Below are 16,452 nucleotides of genomic sequence, written 5' to 3'. Positions count from 1 at the left end.
GAATCCGAAATTTTCTTGAAAAGACTTGCCTACCCGGCCCGAACCCGACATTTTTTAAAAACCGGCGCCCGACCCGAATTTATTTAAATATAGAAAATTAATTTTTATAATTAATCAAAATAAAAGACACGTGTTACATATTTTAGATATATTTAAAAAAATTTCCAAGGTCCAACCTGCCCCGGTCCAAATTTTTTTAAAAATATTTAAATAGAATTAGGCCCGAGCCCGGCCCAAAGTCAGGCCGGGCCTAACTTTGCAGATCTCTAATATATATATAACATAATCCGAACCCTCACAATGCCATTATATTCCTCATGATTCACTCATAAAAATACCTTCGGAGTTTCGCTGAATGCAAATCAGATGGTGAAACGCCATTTTTTTTAGTTTTCCCCATAAAAGAATTTCTGTAAAACATATGGATCTCTGTTAAAAAAAAAAGAAGAAAGTTTTCCCCTAAAATTTTAATGGCGAATTATTTACAAGGAGAAACCAAGATGGCGCGCCATAAACTGATATGCATTAATACGAAATTTTAAAATGAATAAATTGTCGGTCTAGATAAATATTGGCCACGTATACAAATTTATTTTAACCGGCCTAAAAAATCCGTTAAACCAAGGTTTTAGCGGAAGACTATCACTTATGGCCCCAGGGGTGGTTTTTTTTTTCCTTAAAATGATAGCGGCTCAAATTTGGAAGAAACTAATCTAGATTAAAACACCTCAATGTTAACGGATTTTCTCCGGCAAGTGGCACGAAGAATGAGCTGGAATTAGCCGAGATTTAGTCATTACTCAACTATAGACCTCCCCCCCCCCCTTCCGGCCCTCTTCTGTCTTCCCCCAGGAAAATTACACTAGGCCTATTGACGACATATAAATGTAAAATTAGTATATCTACCATTTTTATTAAAATTTTTTGAAACTATTTGCGAAATAAATTATTAATATTTTTTTATAAAAATAGTTTATTATGATAATAAAGGTGTCTTTATCATGTATAGATTTTGTAAAATCATTCTTAAAAAAAAAACATTAATATGATAATAATTTTTATTTAAAAAAAATACATTATTTTTCAATAAGAAACTGAATTACTATTATTTAGTATATGTCACGATTTGAACAAAAGTATGGCATCGTTGCCAACATAGAAATACATGAAATTCATAGCCGTGTAGCTGATGGAACTTCCAAAATTTTTGCCGACCACACATTGCCACGTCGGGTTATGACGGCTAAAAAAAACATTTAGATAAATAAATAAAAATAATAGGAAGAAAATTTCTAAATCACTCTGATTGGAGGGGATTAAATTTATCCTAGCATTTAGGTTTAGCCTATATCTAGACTACATGATGCAAGGCTTGGACGAGATTATTAAAAAACCAAAAAAATAGGATCAAATCTCTTACAATCCATTCTTTGTGAATGATAATGGAATTCAGAGAATATGATATATCTGAACATGGATAGGCTCCAGTGCTTGAAATGTTTTTAGGTTCCTTTTTTTTGGAACTTGACACAATTTCAACAGATTATTCCAAATTCCAGTTTCTAAAACTGGAAGATTAATGGATCAAATAGCAAATTTAACTTACACGTCCATCCTTTTCTTTATAGCCATCGCGATATCCTTCTCCAATTCATGCTCGCTGATGGCCCTTTCGGCGAAATGCACGGCATCCCTTTGCATGACATCTGACATGTCGGCTGCCACTAAATTGACTTCGCGAGATTCCGTTTTCGATTTACCTTGTGGGAAAAACCTCCAAAAATTTTTCATCGTAAAAGAAATTTTTAAACTAAAAAAGAAATCATTTCCCTCCACTAAAAAATCATTAAAAATTTGTGAAGATAATTTAATTTAATATAATGAAAATTTCTCGTGATGACTTAATAAATAAATATTAACTGCGTTTAATATGTAAGTTAGAATTACGTATTTTTATACTGCTAACGAAATTATATTATAAATTGATGTAAAAGAAAGAAGATATCATATCAGAATTAACATTTTTTTTGTTAGTTAAAAATTTGAAACTATTCAAAAAAAAAAAATTTTAAGCATATTTTTTGCCAAAAATAAAACTTTACTTTTTTATCATTTCCGGCAATTCCAGGCACACGCAGTCTATGGAACGGAGGGGTCCTATCTTTATTTTTAAAGATCTTATATATTTCATTTTAAAAATTTGATCCAGATTTTCCACGAATTTAATAATTAATATTTTATGTAAATAAGTTATAAACTACTATAAACTATCCTATCCCAAGAAACTAAGCCTATCTGTTGATGTTTTTTATTCACCTCCTTTTTTATAATCGTTTAATATAAACTATTTAACCAGATACATCTGAGGGATTCTTAGGGCATACTTTTATTGGGCTCAGCAGGTATAGGTTTCTAAGATACGGTATTCTTTGCTCATCGTAATTTATTTTAAATGCGTTCTAGAGGTCAAATATTATCTTGTTAAATTGAGATTTTTTTTTCCCAGAAGATTCTTAATTAATTAATTAATTAAAAATTATTTTCCCCAAAAAAATTTCCTTCTTAAATCGTGAGGGAAATTGTACTAAAACATCTTTCAGAACTTCTAGCTCAATTCGACTTACACGATGAACAGAAAGCAAAATTTCTGAGCCAGAAAATATTGCTGTTTTGAATTGATTAGCACAATCTAGGGATTTTCTTATACTGAAAGTAATTCACTTTCCATCATGTTACAAATTTTTTGGCTCTCAATAAACTATAGATAATGAAGGGGTACATTTCTTTAATGAATAAAACGAAGTTAGCAGATGATTAGAATTTTTTTTCCTGAAACATGGTTTAATTTTATGGATTCTAATTTAAAGGTCCGGCAGAGTAGAAGAACTCCCCGAAAGGTTCAGAATAAATAACTCGATGCTCAGAAAAATACGAATTGAACAGGTTATAAAAACTGAAGCGCTCAGATTAAAAAAAAATGAAACAGTCGGAACTAAGAGCTTAAATTGCTCAGAAATATTTTTTCCTTAACACTATTGATTTTTAAGAATTTTTTATAATATTGGTTCCTTTTCGGTTTTAATAGACTTTCTGCACCATCTAATTTAATGACGATATCGCGTCATTCGTCATGCCCCCTACCGCTTAAACCCCTCCCCAGTTTTTATTGGTCAATGTTAGATATAACATGGCGTGATTTTGAAACTGACCAGCCTAGTCGGATGCGTGTGCTTATTTCAATCCTACGAAAAGATCACGTGTTTTTTCTTCCTGATGTCAACTTGGTGATTCAATACTTGGAGAGATGGAGGATATAGTAGATCGGACTCGATCACGTGATTAAATAAATAAATTGTTATATGTTGACCGTATTGTACCTAACATTAACCCGTTGTTGTCAGGTCCATCTAGATAAACAATTACCGGTTAACAGTTCTTTCTTGGAAGGAAGGAAGGAAGGAAGGAAGGAAGGAAGGAAGGAAGGAAGGAAGGAAGGAAGAAAGAAACGAATCTTTTGATTTGTAAATAGGGTTTTCGACTTAATAAAACAATGGGGTTAAATTAAACATCTAGAGATATTACAATTTTATAACTTTTCCCAAAAAAAAACTTATTTTGAAAAGATAAAAAATAAACGGTTAAAAGTTGAAATATTTTAAATCCACGAAAAATTTAATTTTTATTCCTATTTCCCCCCCCCCCCCCTTAGTTTTGTTAATTATTAACAGAGACCTACAGACCCGACCCTAAGTCCGGCTCGGCTAATTGAAATCGCCATTATTAGCTATAAAGATCAAAAATGTATATAAATATATTTTTAAAAAAAACCGGTTCGAGTCCTGAAAATATAAAACCCGGGCCGGGCCGGGATAAATCATTGAAAAAAAACCGGTCCGGACCAAATTTTTTTTTTAACAAATAAAATCCGACCCGGGGGCCTTGCATGGTATCTCTACAAGTCCCCGATTCTCTTAGTATTTTTCTAGATACGTATTTTATGTAATATATGCATAGATTCTATTTAAATAAGCCCGAATTGGGCCAATTTGCCCCACTAAAATTAGTAATATTATGCAAACCACCTCGGATTTTGTTCATGGATGACAGGAAAAAGTGTAGGCCTTCTCTATTTGCCTTCGCGTTTGACCTTTATATCTTCCTCCTCTGATTCTGAGAAAGCGTCAGTTGGCTCCAACATGGTGGATCGCGCTACGGATATCGAACCTTGGCATGTGAGATTTGCGCCTGCTCGCTGTTGCCAAGGCATCAACAAGGCTGGTAAAGCATGGCGACGGCAGCGGGGACCGTTTTCTTTTGACTGATTTTTATTAATTTGGCCAAAATCTTAAATGGGGACAATAGACCCAAACCGGACCTTTTAAACAAACTAACAAGCATTTTTGTTTATTTTTCTATTTTAAAAATTAAATTTAAATTTGTTTTCTATGAAATAATGTAAATAATGATTATTGAAAGTTATGGAAGATCATTTGGTCATCTACTAAGGAAGGCAATGTTCCTCAAGTTCGTGAGAGCCCATTTCCTATTTAAAGAACATAAGGAATTGGGGGAAAAAATCTATCAAAAATGATTGGTCCATGCAAAGCTAATCAAATAGATGAGGGCATTAATGAATATGATAGTTCTAACCTAGATGATCCTTGGAGAAGGAAGGCAATGTCAAGTAGAGTTGTTAAAAGGCTCAACTAGAACCGATTTTTAAATATTTTAGCCAGTAAGAAATATTTTATAGACCCCCCCCCGAGATGTCGCTAATAGACGTCTGAGCCTATGTGCTGCCATTTATATCCAAAATCTTCAGGGCTTGCTTAATAATTTTTCTGGATTTTAAAATACCGAATTAGCCGTTTTTGAAAAACCGGTTCAAATCGAGCCTTTTAACAACAACCGATGTCAATCAATGTTACATTTTCGATATCTTTATGATTTCAGATGACATTTTTATTATTTCGAAGAAAAAAAACACATCGAAAAATTTGAACATCAAACAAATGGACATCATATCTATCGTGTAAATTATCAGATTTTTGAGTAACTGCAACACTGCAAGTTAATTAGAAATTCGGTGAGCAAACTGGTTATTCGGGTAAATTATTTCTTCAAATAAAACAAGGATGCCAAATAAAGTGAAATAATTTTTCGGATTCTTTTAGGCCAAAAAAAATAAACTATGTTGCTTCCATTTTGAAAAGATTCTTCTATAAAAGTATAGGGAGATGGTATCGAAAGATTTCAATGTCGCGTTGAAAACACCTTTCATATGGCCATAATAATATTTTAATTTAAAAATGTATCTAGTTTTTTTGAAAGGTAACTTTATTAAAGTTACTTTATTTTTAAATATCCACAATATCATATTAAACTCATTTTTAAAAAATATATAATTTTACAACACTCCTGTTGTCATATGCTATTTATTGTAATTATGAACATTTGGACAATAAGTAAAACTATATATAGTAGAGCTTTATAAATATTTATTTAATAATTAATTAATTATACAAATTAATAATACAACTAATTTTGAATACAATTAAAGGAGATCATTTACTATTGCATAATTTCGATCAATTTCAAGGTACTACAACATTATTATTGGGGATAATTTTTTTGACACTTTTCGACAGGGAATCGTAAAATTTGCAGGAGTATTTGTAGAATACAGACAGTTTCAGAACCTTAACCACTTCTCTCCTATAAGTAGGATTCACTATCACGTTGAGGTAAAAGGTTAAAGATATGTACATATACTCTAGGAGCGTACAGCTGGCGAACGCGATATCGAAATCCAAAGTTGTCAGATATTCGTCGTAGAAGTCTACGGTCATTATGTAGATAGAAACGGGTAGCAAAAATATGACAAATTCCAGCATCAAGATGTATAACATGCTGAGACCCACCTTGAAGTCTTTGCGTCTCTTCTCTAACCTATTCATAGGATTGCCCTGAATATTTGCTTGCAAATTTAGGTTGTACACTAAATGCGTATTGATTAGTCTGGTTATGGTGATCTTGTTGTTGTCATTATTTTTAATGTTTTTGGTAGATTGGCCTAACGATCCCATGATTTCAGAGGTCCTTGATGGTACTTCATTCTCGACAATGTTTATCTTTTTTATCGCCGGAATAGCTTCCGCTCTAGTTGCGGTTGCCGCGACAGGAAGATGAATCGGGTTAACCATGTTTTTCATTCTCCACTCTAACAAGGACCTCTGGCGTTTGAGGTAATAATAATTAAAAACTAAGATAGTACACACGGGTATAAATTTCGTGAAAAATTCCCTAAAGAAGCCGTATATCATCCAGCGCTTTTTGGCGACGGGAGAGTAAATCGCGAATTGCCTGGTATAGATGGTAAAATTTTCGCTTCCGCACACATAATTGAGTCTAATGTTAGCGAACCACCACCCCGCAGGTATAAACCATAGCAGGAGATAGGAAAAGCACAAGCACAAAATTATTCTCACTCTAAATACGGTTACGTAACGCCTGTACAAGTGCGGGTGCACGGTAGCCATCATCTGCGTCAAGGCGAACAAGAGGTATATCATGAAAGAAAAATTGACGAAGGTTTTAGCCAATGGGAAATGGTAGCTCGACAAGTATTCCTTCCAGGGTCTCCGTAACCAAAAATTGCTCAAATGGTATTCCGCCACGATGTCCAAGATGGGGTAGAGAAGCATGAAGAAACAGTTCAAGATGTTAACCGCGTAAAACGCTCGGCTCAATTGCACGGTAATGTACAAGGGTTTATCCTTCATGGCGAGATACAATCCTAACCCGTTCCCTATTAAGCTTACGATGAGCAGGATTGGGCATACGATTTGAAAAACAAGTTTAAGCTGCCCGTCGGCCGGAGTCAACTCTTTCCACATGTCGCAATTGATGACTATACCTTCTTTTTTCAACCCGTCGTGAAATTTGTTCTCATGGCTAATTATATCGTTTAAGTTGGCTATGTTACCAGGGAGTTTCCAAGGCATTATTTTTGTTTTAATTTCAATTTTTTTGGGGGGGTATTTTCAATTAAAAAATTTATGGTAAAAATAAATAAATATATATATGTGTTAAAATTTTGGAAAATAGATATTACCTTGAGAAAAAATTAAAAATAATATAAATCTTGGTTTAGTTTCCTATTGGAGTTATATTGTCAATTAAATTTCCCATTCAAAAATGGGAAATTAAATTTATTTAGCTGATGTGATGACAATATAATATTTGGTGTCGCGTTCCAAAAAAAATAATTAATAAAAATAATTCACTTGTAATTAAAATATAGAATTTATTTAAATTACTCCTTATTTTTAACAAAATAAATTCTTATTGACGTCAATTGATTGGTCAAAAAAGATTCGATTCGGATTGGTTGGATTTTTTCCAATCCCTAAAAAAAATATAATAATTTCGTGATTTATTTAATTTTATTAGCAACATTTGATGGATTAGGATAACAAGATGAGGGAAGGAAGGAATCATGATCTTTAGCCAATGATGAGAATCGATAAATGACGTGGGCTTGTTAGAGGGTTGCCAGGTCAGAACTTTTGAATTGTGTGGTAGAAAAATGTGTTATTGTTATATATAGGATTATTCAGTCGGATAACCACTGGTATAAATGTGCGACATATTCGATTTTGGTTTATTTCGATATATTTTTATAAATTATAACTAAACTTGTAATAACGAGCTATATATTAATTTTAACAACGTATTTTTTGTCAATTCTTATCTTCGTAGAAATTAAGCACAACCTATATTTTGTAATCTTGGATCTCCTGTTTTTGAAGCATTTCTTGAACCAATCGAAATTAGTCACATAAAATACAGCAAAAAAATTTAAAATTCTTAATAAAGGTGGCTTAAAAAAATAATTTATTTTTATTTAAAAAGGATAAAAATAAATGATTTTTGAAAAATTTTTCTATTTTAGTCATCACCCCCTTTAAAAGTCCTTGCTAGTGGCATCATCAACTTGCACGTTATTTTATAACCAATCAAGTGCGCTGAACGATTATAATTTGATTTTAATTGTATTATTATATGAAAATTTCAATCGTATTTTATTAATTCTCATGACTAATATTAGGCATTTTTGCTTGTATCTTATTTACTAATTTTTCCTCTGGAGATCCCATTGGGAGAAGTTACGTCAAAAAGTCAGCACACCCCCCCCCCCCTTGATAATATACTAACTTTTTTTTTAAAAAAAGAAAAAGAATAGTTAATTTTTGCGATAATCAGTTACTAAAATGTATTGCCCGAGTCAAACTATGTATTAGTAATATCTTACAAAAGTATCTGTAATTTAGAGGGTAGGTACCGGAGATGCACTAATGAACCCCCTTTTTGCCGGATTTCAAACCGATTGAATATCTGGCGGCCGCCATTGTAGCCGATGAAATATAACCGATACCCGGCACCGATACTTTTACATTTTAAAAAAATAATCCCGAAATAATATTCGAAATATTTTAATTTTAAAAACATATTCCAATCCGACACAGATTTATCATCATGAAATGGGATTAAAGATAAAATTAATAATCAGATTTTTTTATTAAAAAAATCGATCAGCTGTTACTATGAATGTGTTTCCTTTGAAATTCATGAATTCTCGTTGTATAAAAAAAAATAAATTATACGTTTACAAAAGTAAGCACTGTGCTATTTATTTGATTTTTTTCTTTCTTTCTCAACTTGGCGCGAATTTCTCGGCCAATCACAGTTTAGTGCGAATTCGCGTCGAATTATGCGAAAAGTCAATTTCACCTAAAATAAGCAGTTTACAGTCACTTAGGAACACAACCATGGTGCCTAAAATCTTGAGTTTAAAGAAAATCTTCAAAGTTTATTGAATTTTTTAAGTTTTCTCTGGGTTCTGATGTAAGGGCTTCTAAAGTTCCTCTAGGAATATTTCTAAGGAAGGAGATGACGAATTATGAAAACATAATTTGTTAATTTCGAGTAATTTAATTGTTTTTTTAATTTCTCTAGGCTATACAAAGTCAACCAAATTAGGATTTATCTTCCTTTTTTTTTGGGGGGGGGGGGAAATGAAGAGACGCATGTGAAATCTTGAATTAAGGATTTACCTAAAGGCCTACAGAAATTTAAACCATCTGGCCTTAGGGCCATCATCTGATGATAAATTAGCAGGCTCCAGGATGTTTGGTTATTCGGACCCTCTTAAGAGAACTGTTAATAACCGAATTAATCTCTGTTGTCCAGCATGTCTGCGTTGACTATATAAACATCTAAGACCATGTCTCCTGGTGTTGTTAAATTACCTAATTTTGACCATCTCTAATTAATGGCTCAGTCAAGCTCTTAGCTTAAAAAATTGAATTAAGCTCTAAGTTGAGTAACAACTCGAAGATTGATTTGAATATTTGTAAATAAATACATAGATACGCAGTTTTATAGTTGACTAAAATTAGGTAGTTCAATGCCTCCCTTTGGAATCAACGCCTACTTTGCATTCTATGCATGTGACTGAACTATGTTACATCCCAAATTCGATGGTCTGTGGCAACTCTTAATTATTTGTCTGATAAGAGGTAATAACCACTAGTAGAGCTAGCATTTTGTGATAGTTGAATATATTCCCAAGATGGGGGTTTGATGTGATTGATGTGTTAAAAACTGTGGGTAAAACAGCTTCAGGCTGAGCTAAAGATATCCAAGCGGTCAAGGCCGAATTTAAAAAAGGTTATCTTTAGGAGTCATCAAAGAAGGTATCATGACGTTGTTCATTAAACGCGATGCCGTTTAAAAAAAAGGTTATTTTTGAAATCAAAAGTCTCAGCAGGCGACCATATGCCGGAACGTATTTCCGGTGAAATCGTATTTTAAAAAAAATTCCCACATAGCCCCTATGTAAATAAATTACCAGCTGGAGATTTTTCCGTATCCCCAATACGACTTATAAAAAATTTCCATTTTTTTTTTAAAAATAAAAAATATTTATATCCGGGTTAGTAATATACCCGCACCGAGACTAAAAAATTATTTTTTTAGATACCCGGGCCGGACCGGGCCGTATATTTTTAAAAACCGAATATTTTAAATCACCACCATTATTAGCTATAGAAAATTAATTAAAAACACATGCAAGAAAACAAAACCCAGACCTAAATGACACCTTCCCAGGGTTTCTGATTTCTATTATATAAATCAACTTAAAGGGAAACAAATAGACAATGTAAGTAATAACTAAATTTCCTTGGTTTCATCCCTAAATTATAATGTATTGCGTAGTTTCACACCAAATTCATATTCCTAAATAGCTTGTTTCACGCTTATGTTCGAATTTATTTTGTTTTCCCTTAGAAAACAGACCCTGGCCGTGATCTGCAGATCCTTAACTGTAATTTAACCCCCTCCACCCCCGAAAACTTTAATGATCCAAATGCGTCACTCCTTGTATTACTGAAAAGGTTCTAACTACGTTCCTAAGGAGTGAGTTCAATCGACCTATGAGCGTGCCGTCTTAAATTAAATCGAAATTATAAATCTATCCATGTTTTTAACGATCGCCCAAGATTAGATTATTAAATGAATATAATTTTTTTTAAATTATTACATTACATTACTTTCTAGACGGACAGGAATTGAAATACATTATAGAATTTTTTTTTTATAAAAATTTAGCAGATTCTGCATATCCTGCAAAAATAAAAAAAAAATTCAGAAGAAGGAAGATAGCTTAAGAAAATATTAAAAAAAACGAAATATAAATTATATGATATAGTAAAACTAAAAATAATTCTTGGATGCTTATTACGGTCATAACAACAATAAATAGTTATAAAAATTCCCAGGATAATAAGTGTCGCTAAAAAAAAATTAGAAATTAGATTTCTTGAATTGCAAGATAGGTGGATGCAATGGACCAGTGGCTTTTTCCCATTTAAAATAAAATATTTTCGTAAAAATTATGGATAACAATTTTGAGTTACAATGTAGGTTCTTCCAATTATCAACAGTATTTTTTGTTAAATGACATTCTAGACTGACGATTCATTCGTTAAAATGCATTCTTAGGGGTGGTTAAAAGCAAATCAGCTGGACCACCATTCTGGCGTGGATGCCTCTAGGATATGTAGGTTTCCTTTTAATTAATGAAGGGGAAATAGAGTATAATTATGAATTTAATATACGTTTTTATAATGATTATATATATATATATATATATATATATAGCTATTTATGATTAATATGATAATTTATAAGTTTAACTACCTAACATATATATAGAGAGCATCAATGATATAACTTAACTGTAAATGAAACCAGGGGGGGGGGTCACTAGCTTTTACCATCTCAAGGGGCTCGACTTAAAAAATTTTTTATGGGGGTCGTCCCTCATACTTCCCTATTTTACGGGTTTTCGGCCTCCTGGCCTTCGACCGTGTTTTTTAATTGAAATTCGCAGAACAACTATTCTGAATTTGATATTTTGTCATTTTATTATGCTTACAAATAATGAAAGTAAAACAAAACAAGAACATCTTCTAAAGATAATATTTTTTTTAATTCAAAATATTTATCCATTCATTGAAATATTAATATTTTCGATTACGCGTATAAAAAAAAATTTTTTATTTAAAGAATTCAAAGTGATTGGAAAAGGGTTAACATCAATTTATAATGTATTTTAAAAACCACACAAGGCAATATAACTTTTAACAACCTACATTGACAAAAGGTTATTTACTAATAAAAGGAAAAATTTGTAGGCCTAACCAAATCAATAATTTTTGAAGAAGAGAACATAAAGGTAAAATCAAAAAAAATCATAATCATAAACCTATATAGTAGTTAGACCTAGATAACATTATGGAAGCTAGATAAGTAATCGAGAAAATTATTGTGAGATATAATAGATTATCTCCCATTTTTAAGGATCTATGAACTACTAGAAGTTATTTCTCGTCTAAATTCTGCAATGATCAAATGCTCTCAGCAGCATGAGTAATACTCTTAAATTACATAGCCACACAAATAATGAACGCTTTCTTGTCATAGTCATGACACTCACGGTTTAAACACTCATATCAGAAATTTATTATGTTATATAAATTGATAAAGCAAAAGGCGCCAAAAATCATTAGAAGAAATAATTACGCAAATATATTGAAGCCTCGAGTTATTTTACACGGTAAGGATGCCATATTAGAAATGAATCATTTTGTAACTATAAAAATAAGGGCCCAGAGTGATATGACGAAAGCAATTAAGATTTTATATATTACTGTTGTTCGCACCTATAGTTGGCAACAGTATATCTTTAAAATAATAGTAGTTTGTAATAATAATCAAAAATATACTCGTATTAAAAATTTAAACTTAAAACTGTTTTACAAAGAAGGAAAAAAAAATAGCTTTCCTAAAATAAAAATTAAAATAATAAAATTACATCCTATGTTCAGGAGCCATAAATTTCTTCCTCGCTTCAAGGATCTATTCAAATTTTTTAGTGGGATCGACCTTCTTTGCCCCCTTCCACCCTTCTCCTAGTGATGCTACTGGAATGTACTTGTTCTAATATATGATATGTGTAAAAAAAATATTTAAAAAAAAATTCAAAATACCAGAGTTGATAAAAGATACTTTTTAAATGGATCTAGATACAGATACAATGTCTAAAATAATATCTAGATACAGATATTTTAATCAAAAATTTATCTAGATACAGAGACCACATTTTTATATCTAGATACAGGATCTAGATACTTGTATCTAGATCCTTTAACAACTCTGCAAAATATAGAAATGAATTTATGGTTTAAAATTATCCCCAGAAAGCAGAAATACATTAACTAGAAGATATATATATGTATCTCTTCATTGGTTGTTCCAATTTTTATTGAATTCAAAGAATTCAACATGTAGACTATAAACTCAGGAGACGATATGACGGAATATATAGCCGGTTAAATCGCATCTTAAAAAATTTACAAAATTTACGAATAGCTCTTGGTAAATAAATTACGAGCTGGAAGATTCCAAAAATTCCCATATTCGCTATAAAAAATTTAAAATCCGGGTCGGGCCAAACCGGGTCGGGTTGGGTCGGGCCGAGTCGAACCGGGCCGAGCAAATGGTACCTCTACGAGGTCTCCGATTTATATTATATTAATAAACTTATTAGAAAACAAATAGACAATATAAAGACAAATATTTTGGTGGTTAGGGAAATTAAAAAAATAAAAATACAATTTCCCCACAAATTTCCTAGTTTCGTCTCTAAATTAAATATAATATATCGCGTAGTGTTTGTCATCCCAATTTATATTCCAAACAGCTGTTCATGAATCCCACGTATATAAAAATGGCGAACCTCGTGTATCATTTTAGTGTACGAGGAAAAAATAACAGGAAGAATTCCACCCACTTACCCCTACGTCAATCACTGACTATGATCTCTTATTACTGAGGGTACCTTTGGTTAACAGGCATCGGGACTAATTTTTCAAACCCGGCCCAGCAAACCCGGCCCGGCCCGAAACCGAACGATACTTTTTTTTATTTGTACCGAAAAGCTCGACCGGAAATAAGAAAAGGAAAAATTATTTCTTCCGCCAAGCCCGAATTTAAGTTTAAATATAAGAAAAAAAAATTTAAGATCAAAAAAAAATTATATTAGCGGCCTTATTTTTTTTTGTGCCAGAATTTTTTTAAAAAATATATTTAAATTTATTAATGTTATTCATATTTAAATATTTTTTTAGCCCAAAACGACCCATAACCGAACATTTTATTTTTAAAAAAATAGACCCGAGTCGTGATTTGCTGATCCTAAACTGTACTACCCCCCCCCCCCTCCCGGAACCTTCAATGATGCAAACTGTGTTGCCCCCCCCCTGATGTTCAAAAACGAAATGGTTCTAACTACGGTCCCGAGTTGAATCGACCTGTTAAGCGCGTATACTTAAATTAATCTAAATTCGATATCTATCCACGTTTTTTTTTAACGAACGCCCAAGATTAGATGCGCATGCTCAATATTAGATTATAAATAATATAATTTATCATTTATTACATTACTTTCTAAAACGGAAACGATATTATTCAAAAACGTATATAAATTTTTTTTTTTTTTAAATTTTGCAGATTCTGCATATTCTGCAAAAATATAAAATCACAAGAAGGAAGATAGCTAACAAAATATTTAAAAAAAAACGAATATAAATTATATGATATAGAAAATAAAGTAAAACTAAAAATAATTCTAGGATGCTTATTACAGTCATAACAACAATAAAAATAATATAAAAATTCCCCCTTATAGAAATTACTAGAAGAAATTATAAAATTTTACAAAATAAAATAGAGATTGGGCCATTCTAAATTTTACACATTTTATCTGAATTTTGCAGGATTTTCAAAAAATATTTTTCTAAAATAATATCAAAAAATAAACATAATAAACTTATATTTTATTACTAGCATAATATATAATATAAGAAGAAGAAATTGTTTTTTTAAAAAAAATTATTATTATTAAAAAATTTTTTTTTAATTTTTCCTAAAAAAAAAGATAATGTTTGCATCAAGAGGATTAAATAAGATCTTGTTCCTTTCTATAGCTATTTACTGTGCTACCAAGGATTTGTCGTCAGCTAAAAGTGTCTGTAAGATGGAGAGAAATATAACTCTGAAGAAAATTCATGGAAATTATAGCCTAAATTGGGATGGGTATCCAATAGCTGCTGAACGCTATTGTGTAGAAATTTATGAATACAAGAAAATTACTGCTTCAAAACGAATTTGGGTTAGAAAATACATTTTAATTTTACTAAATAAATATTTATTTTTGTTTTGTTTGTAGACTAAAAAGAATAATACCGATTTGTCTATCGGAGAACTAGAGGAGGGTAAATATGAAATACACGTTTTGCCGTACGTTAAGGGTGATATATGGTTCCATCAATGCTTCGGCCAAAACTTTACCATAAGTATGTGTATCCTATTTTATTAGATTTTGTTTTTATTATTCATGGTTTTTAGCTGTATAAATTTAAATGTTATAAAAGAAATCAATGAATTTTTTTCATTTTCAAAAGGTGTTATTATTGTTTCTTTCTTTCTTTCTTTCTTTCTTTCTTTCTTTCTTTCTTTCTTTCTTCCTTTCTTTCTTTCTTTCTTTCTTTCTTTCTTTCTTTCTTTCTTTCTTTCTTTCTTTCTTTCTTTCTTTCTTTCTTTCTTTCTTTCTTTCTTTCTTTCTTTCTTTCTTTCTTTCTTTCTTTCTTTCTTTCTTTCTTTCTTTCTTTCTTTCTTTCTTTCTTTCTTTCTTTCTTTCTTTCTTTCTTTCTTTCTTTCTTTCTTTCTTTCTTTCTTTCTTTCTTTCTTTCTTTCTTTCTTTCTTTCTTTCTTTCTTTCTTTCTTTCTTTCTTTCTTTCTTTCTTTCTTTCTTTCTTTCTCATATAGGGTCGTAATTGTAACTTCTATTTGGCAAATGTCGAATCTTATACATAGTATTATTTTGGCTGATAATCTTAATCGGGCTGTTATTAAAAAATTGACCCCAAATGGTGGCCCTTCAAACAACACTAACTGAAAGGTTAAGCATGTGTCATCTCTTGATTTCGTGGTAGAAAGTGTGTCTAGATAGAATTGATGCAGGATTTAGCAAACATACCTCACACTTTTGATTGAGTAAAAGAAGACCTGTAATATATGAGAGTTTCTGTTAATTACTAAAAAAATAGAAATAATTTTATCTTGGAGATTTATTTAAATTCTAATTATTATTATATAATTTCAATTTATGAAAGAATTTTGATATATATTTAATTCTTGTCATTTTAATTTATTAACTTAAAGTAATGGACGCAAACGAAAAAACGCGTAGAGAAAGTAAATGAAACATATTTTTTTTTTAAAAAAAAAAATAATTTAACAAGTATTATATATATTTAATTATTATATTTTAATATTTAAATATTAATATATGTATCGAATTTCAAGCCCAGCCCTGATTTTTTTCAAAATATATTTTATTTATTCATGATTTTTACGGCTAATAATGGCGATTTCAAATATTTGGGTTTTAAAATATACGGCCCGGCCCGGTTATTTTCTTTAAAAAATTTTTAGGCCCGGTCCGGGTAAATTCAAATAAAAATACGGTTTGGCCCGGCCGGGCTTGCTGGTCTCTGATATATATATATCATGATTGATAAAATCTTTGATAAAAAAGTTTGAATCTAATTAGAAATGGAGGACATTTTCTATTATAGTCAAGAACTTTTAGTTAGTAGTAGACCATTTAATTTTGTGGGGAAAGCTATCTGGTTAATTCCAGAGAGAAATATCCTAATATTGAAATGAAAAACAAACACCGTTCAAAATAAAACCCGACAATTATAGAGAAAAAATTCTAAAGCAGTAATCCTGGTGAGGGTATCGTAAAATACTGAGAAT

At 31.1% G+C, this 16,452-nt stretch overlaps 1 protein-coding gene across 1 annotated transcript; it reads right to left on the bottom strand.

Annotated features, from left to right (window-relative positions):
* Positions 1-1,062: 1,062 nt before the first annotated feature.
* Positions 1,063-1,811, bottom strand: LOC135923259 (dynein light chain 1, cytoplasmic-like). Its single transcript, XM_065457914.1, has 2 exons — positions 1,607-1,811; positions 1,063-1,243 (listed from the first exon to the last, which is right to left on the bottom strand). The coding sequence occupies exons 1-2, from the start codon at positions 1,789-1,791 to the stop codon at positions 1,120-1,122; spliced, it is 309 nt and encodes a 102-aa protein (XP_065313986.1). The 5' UTR covers positions 1,792-1,811; the 3' UTR covers positions 1,063-1,119.
* Positions 1,812-16,452: the final 14,641 nt, after the last annotated feature.

Source organism: Gordionus sp. m RMFG-2023, chromosome 2, assembly GCF_954871325.1.
Source record: "Gordionus sp. m RMFG-2023 chromosome 2, tfGorSpeb1-WG-v2, whole genome shotgun sequence".
Classification (NCBI taxonomy): domain Eukaryota; kingdom Metazoa; phylum Nematomorpha; class Gordioida; order Chordodea; family Parachordodidae; genus Gordionus; species Gordionus sp. m RMFG-2023.
The sequence above is the reverse complement of the archived record's forward strand: the minus strand, read 5'-3'. Positions and strand labels throughout refer to the sequence as shown.